Source organism: Thalia democratica, chromosome 1, assembly GCF_965202585.1.
Source record: "Thalia democratica chromosome 1, ktThaDemo2.hap1.1, whole genome shotgun sequence".
Classification (NCBI taxonomy): Eukaryota; Metazoa; Chordata; class Thaliacea; order Salpida; family Salpidae; genus Thalia; species Thalia democratica.
Genome location: NC_139165.1, coordinates 76,407,154 through 76,415,941, shown reverse-complemented (window position 1 = coordinate 76,415,941; position 8,788 = coordinate 76,407,154). Strand labels below are relative to the sequence as shown.

Here is an 8,788-nt window from a genome sequence, read left to right as displayed (position 1 = left end):
AAATTTTCGAAATGCCAACTAAATACTTGTTGAGCTGAATTTTCTATTAGTGTTAAATTTTTTATAACTAGTAAAAGTTTTTAGATATAACTTAAGTAAAAAAAATGTTAAAGCATACAGGGTTGCCGCACATTCAGGACAACTCAGGAAATTTCGAATTTGTATTTTAAGCTCAGGTTGACTCAGGATATTTTTTTGTATAAAAATTTTCAGATAGTTTTAAGATTTCTAAAATCTCACACCAGTTTTTTTTTTAGATTTTAATGAGATTTATTTGATTTATTTTCAATATTTTGTTATTTTATAATCAATTTTCTTAAAGGTGATTTTTTAGATTTTAATAAGTTTTTCTTCAGAGTTTGAAAAAAAAATTAATTTTACTAAGGGTAGTTTAAGGTCATCATGACAGTTTTTTAAATTAAAGAGTGGCAACCTTGAGCTTAGCTTTGATTTTTTATTAACAACTTTTAATATAAATGTGTGGCCTGATGGCTTAGGAGTCCTAATTGGGGCTTTTATAACTTTCTGAGTAGAACATATCAAATCACAGTGGTTGACACATCTACAAAAAAGTAAGGATTCTTGTGTTTATAGCTTTTAGATAAGTTAAGGCCATAGGGGGGGGGGGGGGGGGTAGAAGCCATTTTTTGACCAAAAATAACATATAGACTTATATTATAGTAAATTTCATAATCTTTCAGATGCTTTTTTTAGATTTTAAAAATATTAAGTAACTTTTTTTTTATGACCGGTTATATAAAGGGTTGTCTTTAAAAAGGGTATATAAAGGGTAACTTTAAAGCCGTTTTTCTCGAGTTTTTAAAAACGGGCTTTAAAATCTATCTTCTCCTTCATTTTTCAAGCAATCTTCTTCAAATTTTCAGGAAATGTTCCTTACATTATGAGAAAAAAACGTTATTTGTGAATTTTAATAATTTAAAAAAATAAAAATTTTATGACAAAAATTAAAAAAAAAAAGTGATTTTTTATCAAAAAAAATTTTTTTTTTTCAAAAAAAAGGTATTTTTACTTGAAATTTTTTAAAGTCACAAATAACGTTTTTTTGTTATTGTATAAAGAATAGACTGTGAAAGTTTGAAGAAGATTGCTTAAAAAATGAAGGAGGAGATAGATTTTGAATGCATTAGTCTTTTTTCGCCGTTTTAGTTTTTCCTTCCCCATAAGGAACCTGTTATGCGGCCCGACTTTGGCCGGTCATATCTCAAAAACTAATTCAAATTTTTAAAAACGGTAAAAACCAACTTGAAGCTTAGTAAAAACTCTATAAAATAAGATCAACTTGTAAAAAACATGGCCTACCCCCCCCCCCTATGGCCTTAATATTTGCTTCTTAAAAGACAAAGTTCGTTATAAATTCATTTAATAAATGTAGATGCAAATGTTAGTCTTTTTATTTTTGGTCAATTAAAAAGTTATTGGAATTGATTTAACAATTAAAAAATACAATTTAAGGTTTACAAGTGTGATAAAGTCACTGGTAGTCTTAATTATTGAATAAACTTTTTTAAACAATATTTTTAGTAAAAAAAGCTGTTAGGTTATAGGTAATAAAATTTAAATGAAAAGAAAAGTGACTGATTCGGTATATAAGTTGATTAAGCTTAAAAGAAAAAAATTGACAGCTTTCTCAGATGGATACAAAAAAGTATCTCTAAAAGTAAATTTTTTAGAAGTTTTTTTTTTGTAAAATAAATTCTAAAACACCATAAAAATTCTACCAACCTCTGTAAGAGATAATGTTTTGTCAATAATATCTATGTAGTAACTATAAATCTTTCATAAATTCAAAAATAATTAAACTGTTTTTTATTTACATTGTACTCTAAAACAAATTAGGATCTCACACCGTAAAAAAAACTTTACATAGTAAAATTCAAAGATAACCAATACGGTTTTATGATTTCATATCAAAAAGTAAATTCATATTATAATTTTTATTGATTTTTCTATCAAATAAAATACTTCATGCAGTTGATTTAATTATTTTTAGAGTAAAGTTGAATAGGTGTATTAAAAAAATTTACCTGTATGTACAAAATAGTCAAGTTTAGTTATTCAAGGAAAGCAACAGTAAGGGTAAATTAGAATATAATGTTGATAGTAAATTGAGAAAATTTAGATCAAAAGCAGAAAAATTTTATCAGTTCAAGCTTTTATATATACAAATTTAGAAAATGTAGGAATCAACATCAATTTAGCCACATTGATAGAATTGTGTTTTGTAATTGGTATGCTTTAAATTTTTTATAATAAATGATTTTGATATTTTTTTATTCTTGATAATCTTGTGTAAACAACAAACAATGTTCTCAATGAAGAGTGGCAACTCTATCAAAAAATACAAAAAAAAATTTCTAAAGCTAAAATAAACTTTTGTTTTAGTTTTTTTAACTATGATTAGTTAAAGTTGATCACTGTATTAAAAAATAAATGAATTTTTATAATTTCAGTTTATAAGTATACTACTGTTATTTAAAAAGGTTTTAAAAAGAAAGTATGGAAGCATTTACTGGTTAGTTTTTGTATTCATTACAAATTTAGTTTACTAAACTTTGTATTTATTAACCTAATAAATAAGACTTTTATGTTAAATTGCTGTACTAGCTGAAATATTTATTTTTTATTCAAACAGTAGTGTTTTCATTTACTTGACTTAAATAGTATTAATAACTCCAGGTTTGTTAAAAAAACATATAATTTGAAAAATAGTTTTCTGTCTTTCATAAAAGAAATAATAAGTTTTATTATATGTGACACTGTGGACCAGATTCTGTTTTTAATGAAGTAGGATTTTTTTTTGTCTAAAATTATTATAAAACCTAAAACATTCTTTAAACAAATCATTCGAAATTTTTTAGAAGCAGACATTCCTTAATAATCCATTTTTAAAATAACTACTACTAACTTGAAGTTTATTATCTCTTTTTCTTGTAAAGTTTTTTTATTTTAAAGAAATTCCTTGATAAAATTTAAAACTATGCAGTTCTAAGTGACAAATTGAAAAGTTTTTGAAAATAATTTGTTTTATGTTTCTAAGTCCTTTAAATTTTCTAGTAGTTTTACTTAAAGTGAGCTGGCAAGTAGAAATTGTTATATTTGCTTGTGTTTAGCTGTTTTTTTTAACTTTTTTTTAAGTATTTTAAAAGTTGTTTAAAGTTTATAGCTAATTTTTAAACATATGATACAGTAGCTAAAAACACATTTTTTGTAAACTATGTTTTTTAAGGTATTTGCAAGCAACATCTTAATGTTTTTTATGTTAATTTTTCAAACATTATAAATGATAGTTATATTTTGAGGTTTTAGAAAATTTATTATATACTATATCTTACGAAATAAAAATAGCAAAAAAAAGCTAAGTCTAAGAATTTTTTGTAATCTCTTCAAGTCATTTTTGATAAAACTGTTAATAATCTGAAATAATTTTTGAATGGAAAATAAGAAAATGACTGCTATTAAGGGCATAGAGGGGGGTAACTCATTTTTTTCACAATTTAATCTTATTTTATAAAGTTTTAACTAAGCTACAAAATCCTTTTTTCTGATTTAAAATATTCAAAATAGTTTTTTAGATATGACAGGTTAAAGTCGGAAGCAACAATAGGTTCCTTATGCGAGGCACCAACTAAAATAACATAAATAAATATTTCACTAAAAATCTACCTTTTTCTACGTTTTTTAAGATAAATACCTTTAACTTCTAGAAATGTTTCTTGTAATATTTAAAAATTTCTGTCCGAAGGAATTTTTAAAACTTAAATAAATATATATATATATAATAAATAGAATTTTTTTTTTATAAAGTTTTATTTTTTAGTTATTTTTAACTCTGTTCTGACAATTTTTTTTAAATATTGAAAGGAACCTACCCTAAAAGTTTGATGTAGTTATCTCAAAAAATGTATGAGAAGACAGAATTTTAGTGATATCTAGTTATTTGCTGTTTTAATTTGCACCTCCCATAAGAACCTATTGTAGTCTATCCAACTTGGAATCAAATTTATGTTTAGTTTTGAAAATCTGTAAAAAGCGACTTAAAAATACAGTTATAAATTGTTCTAATATTAGTTAGCAAGTATAGTTTAAACTTTTTTTTTTTTTTTGCATAATTTATAGGTTTTTTTTATTTGAAACTGACAACTTGACAATAAATTGAAGTGATGCTTTAATTTTTTGAGCACATTTATAGAAACTTAATTAGATTTGTCTTTTTATCAAATCAGAATAAATTAGTACTACCAAACGCATTTAAGCTACAAATCTTTATAGTTTTTTGTTAATACTATTTGTAAAAAACTAAACAACTTCACAGCAACCCACAAAAACCAGATTGTCAGGTATCCGTGCAGTCTCTGCTACAAAACCTACTCGAGAAAATCGGACCTGACCAAGCATAGGAGGTCCCACCACCCACAAGACCCAAAACAGGAGCACAGAAGAACCAGTAATGAACTCAACACACCAAAACCCTTCAAAACTCTCAACATTGAGCCTTTGAAGGGCTTGGAGGAGGCCGACTCCTTGTTTTCGAGCTTGAGGAGTTTGTTTGACCAGCAGAAGGAGAGGAATGAGTGGCTGGAGCGCACAGTGAGCAGCCTGCTGGAACAAAACGAGCAGCTGGCAAGCGTCAACAACCAGCTGATCGCTGAGTTGAAGAAAATGAAGAGCAGCGACAGGGCCGTTCTGAAGGAGATCAAGTTTGTTTGAACTTTTTTAATTTCTACAATTTTTTCAGTTGTTTAACCTTAAGGTATCTATTTGTCATTGTTTTTTAGTTTGATTGAACGATATTTTTGATTTTAATTGTTTTCAATTAAACGTTCTGTCTTAAAGCTAAGGTTTGACTCCTGGTTGAATTTTTCTAGATTACTTTGTATAATGATATTTACAATACATTTTTTGACCTTGTTGCTAATAGTACAAAATCTCAACTAATAGAAAACTCAACGAAAATGATGAAAGTAAGTCAAGTGCGTCTTCCCGAGCAACTACGCCAGTCATAAAAGAAGAAAATTTACAAGAACCTGAGAGTAAACGAGGTATTTATAATTTAAAGTTGTATTACTACTTAATCAATGTTTTTAAAAGAAATAAAGAGATAAATACTGAATTAGCTGATTAACAGCTTTTAGGCTACATCAGAAATTTTACGAGTTTGAATAAAAACAACATTGTAAATCGATTATTTTGTAGTTTTATAATTTGTAGAAAATTAAATTAGTAATCAGTAAATAATCATTGATTGTGTTTTTCAGCAAAGATGATAGCAAGCTCTAGCCCATCCTCTTGTACAGAACTAAATAAAGAAAGTTTGGAGGTTCAACCCAAACTCACACAGAAACCTTATTTCAAGCAAATTTGCAATTTAGGTTACTTTTTGCTCAGCTAGCTAAGTTAAATAAGTTTCACAAATATATTATTGATGAAAAAACATCAGTACTTATTCTTCTTCTTTAAAGATATAAGTTATGCGAGTAAATGCATAAGTATAATTCGAACTTTTTGATTAATATGAAGTAGACCTTTAGGCTAAATTAATGAAGAACAAATTATGTTTTGTAATAAAAATTAGTTTTTACCTATCAAGTTTTTATTAAAAATTACTATTTAAACCGTAGTTTCAAGCATTAGTTCTTAAACAGTTTAAAAATTTTTATACTAGATAATCAAAAAAACTTTGTGTTCAGTATGTCATAATCAATAAAGTACTTTAAAAATCTTAATACACTTAAATTTCTAAAAAGTATTGTATAATTTATAAAAAATCAAGCATTACTGTGCATAAATGCACATTTAAAAAAATATTCTAAGACAAGTGGTAATCTGTACGCATTTCTTTATTATTTAAAGTAATATCATATATATTTGATAAATATTTGCTTCATAACGGGATATAAAAAGCATGAAAATTTCAAACCCTCATACTTTTTCTAATTTTTAATAATAACACTCTACAATTGATTTCTGCATGTTTTTCTTTTAACTAGAAATATTCTCTTTAAACATTATAAGAAATATTACATGCTACTTAAGTTTCACTTAAATTACTTAATTTTACAATTTTTATTGTAAACATTAAAATTAAAATAAAAATTTCAGCTGAACAAGGAGAAATGCCAAATTTGTCTTCAATTTTATCTTTGGATGATGCCGCAACTAAACGGGTAGCTGAAAATGATGTCATAATTGCAAACGACATCTCAACAGCAAATAAAATCTCAACTGTAAACTACGTCACAACTGCAATCAATGTCGCATCTGCAAATGACATCTCAACTGTAAACTACGTCACGACTGCAAACAATGTCGCATCTGCAAATGACATCTCAAATGTAAACTACGTCATGACTGCAAACAATGTCGTATCTGCAAATGACATCTCAAATGTGAACTACGTCACGACTGCAAACAATGTCGCATCTGCAAATGACATCTCAACTGTAAACTACGTCACGACTTCAAATAATGTCGTATCTGCAAATGACATCTCAACTCTAAACTACGTCACTACTGCAAACAAGGTCGCATCTGCAAATGACATCACAATTAAGAAGAATGTGCAAGAATTGAAATTTGCCTTCAATGTTGAAAGTGGAAAAACTCCAAAAAATTCAGATTGTAGGCCAAATATTGTGGACAAGCGTCAGCACATTGAAGGCAGTACGAAAAATAAGAGTTACAAACTGAAAAGAAAAATACTTTTACCTGGAATTAAACCCCAAGTAAATGTTGACGAACACAACAAGTACCTGTTTCAAGTAGCTAATTCCGTTGCGAAAAATTCAAGTTTGTTTATTAGATGTTATGACGTGACTTTATTTTTAATAAGTCCTAAATATTAGTTTAGATTTTATGTTTTTATGCCTCTATTATGTTTGTGAATAAGCACAAATGGTTACTTTATGTATACATATATATATATATATATATATAATATAGAGAATAAGGTGATTATTTAAACTAAAATATAATATATATATATACTAAAAAGCAGTTAATTTTTGTATAAAAATATATTACACTACCTTATAGACTCTACAATCTTTAAAAACAGTTATAAATGCATAGCTAAAGTTACGTAAAAGTATTAAGGTATAGCTGTCTTATACTCATAATGTCTATTTGTGAATAACATTGGTAAAGTTAACATATTTTAAAAAGATACGAAGCTAAAACTACTAGCACTATTATAAAAATAGTTCATATATAAAATATTATTTAATAATGTTTGACAAATATATAACCCTTGTAAGTTAGGGTACTTAACGTGCACTAAAGTTGTTTTAGTTGTAATTTTTATTCAATTAAATCTTTTTACTTAAAGTATGTTTTTGACCAACCATAGTAGCAATTGTTATAAAAACAAATCAAAAATTTTGTTGTGCACAGTATTCCGAAAAACCCACAACTTCCTTTCTAACGCTAAATAAACTCTATCAAAACTCTACACAAACACGTGTTTTATAACTGCATATTACACAAACAGGCTTTTGTGATGCGAAAGACCTGAAGCTGGAACGGCACGATTGCGGTTCGTGCGACCGAAGCTTCCTGAGCAAGTACAACTTGCACTACCACCAAAAGGCTTGCCACAGTAAACATGTCGAGAGTGAACACTCGAATAACAACAACTCCGTCGCAAAATTTCCCACGAAGCCTTGTGGCAAAATAAGTGGGATAACCCAGCCTGGAGATGGGAAAAGCATCATTTTGTTCAGAAATGCGCAGCCCAGGAAAATACTGCCCAAGCCGCCTCAGAATTGACGAGTTAATTACAAAATTTATGTGTTAAAATATCACTGCTGTTAATACTGTTTGCTGTTCATTGTTCATATGAGCTTTCATGGCTAATTCAGTCACAGCGGAGTTTTACTTTTGATCAGTTGTCACATGAAATTTAAAGTGTTTGACTTAATTTAAATGACCTAATATTTATGCTATTAAAAAATATTAATGAGTTCACTATGATTCACTGACTAATACTAAAACTCCACCATGACTTTATTAGGCTACTTGTTAATTACGTATTTTATGTTCTAAAGTAAGTAAATTTGATTTATACGTTTTTTTGGTTAATCTTGTTTTGCACAAAGTTCTTTTTTTTTTTTTGAGTTATTAAAAGTTTGCTTCTTTCTGCCTTTTATAAGTTAATTTTGTTAGGAAATAGCTTAGATATAAGCGTATTAGACTTATAGTCAGTTTATGAAACATTTGATTAGCTTATTAATCTAATTTATCTCATTAATTTTCTAAATAATGGTAACTAAACTGTAGAATAAAAACTGTTTATAATAAAAAATTGTGTACTATTTAAACAGTTACAAAGTAAGTTAATAGAAATTGTAATTTTTGATGTTTTTTAGATCAGAAAAAAAAATGGCTTAAGACCAGATTTTGTAACTTAGTGGTCATCGTATTAAAAAAATCAATAAAATTTTTTTTAAAAGGTTGTATATGTTGTAGATATTTTTTTCTAAAACTAAAGTAATTCTTGTAATTTATAGGCCACTCTTTATATAGTTAAAGCTCAACTATGGATATATTTTAACTTAAGTGCAAAACAAATAAGCATTAAGAAAAAGTCTAACTTTTTTAAAGCTACTTATGTTTGTAATGATTTTTTTCATGCAATTTGCAGCCTGTAGTTCTAAGCAACAAGTAGTTTTTACAAATACTTGAGAAAATTTTCAATATACTTTTAAAAGCGAAACAAAATGATCACAGAAGTATCATGTTTGCTTTTAGTTTACGAGACTTTTCAAGTTTT

The 8,788-nt window shown here is 27.0% G+C and overlaps 1 protein-coding gene across 1 annotated transcript; it reads left to right on the top strand.

Moving 5' to 3' along the window:
- The first annotated feature begins 2,469 nt into the window (after positions 1-2,469).
- On the top strand, positions 2,470-7,944 carry LOC145847026 (uncharacterized). The gene is made up of 6 exons (XM_082953487.1): positions 2,470-2,533; positions 4,334-4,718; positions 4,960-5,060; positions 5,277-5,390; positions 6,121-6,807; positions 7,508-7,944. The coding sequence occupies exons 1-6, from the start codon at positions 2,518-2,520 to the stop codon at positions 7,783-7,785; spliced, it is 1,581 nt and encodes a 526-aa protein (XP_082809613.1). The 5' UTR covers positions 2,470-2,517; the 3' UTR covers positions 7,786-7,944.
- The last annotated feature ends 844 nt before the right edge of the window (positions 7,945-8,788 follow it).

What these genes read in the sequence shown, in the direction of transcription:
- LOC145847026 (XM_082953487.1), top strand. An exon ending in GCCGTTCTGAAGGAGATCAA is followed by an intron (nt 4,719 to 4,959) that starts GTTTGTTTGAAC and finishes CTCAACTAATAG; the next exon opens with AAAACTCAACGAAAATGATG. An exon ending in CAAGCAAATTTGCAATTTAG is followed by an intron (nt 5,391 to 6,120) that starts GTTACTTTTTGC and finishes TAAAAATTTCAG; the next exon opens with CTGAACAAGGAGAAATGCCA.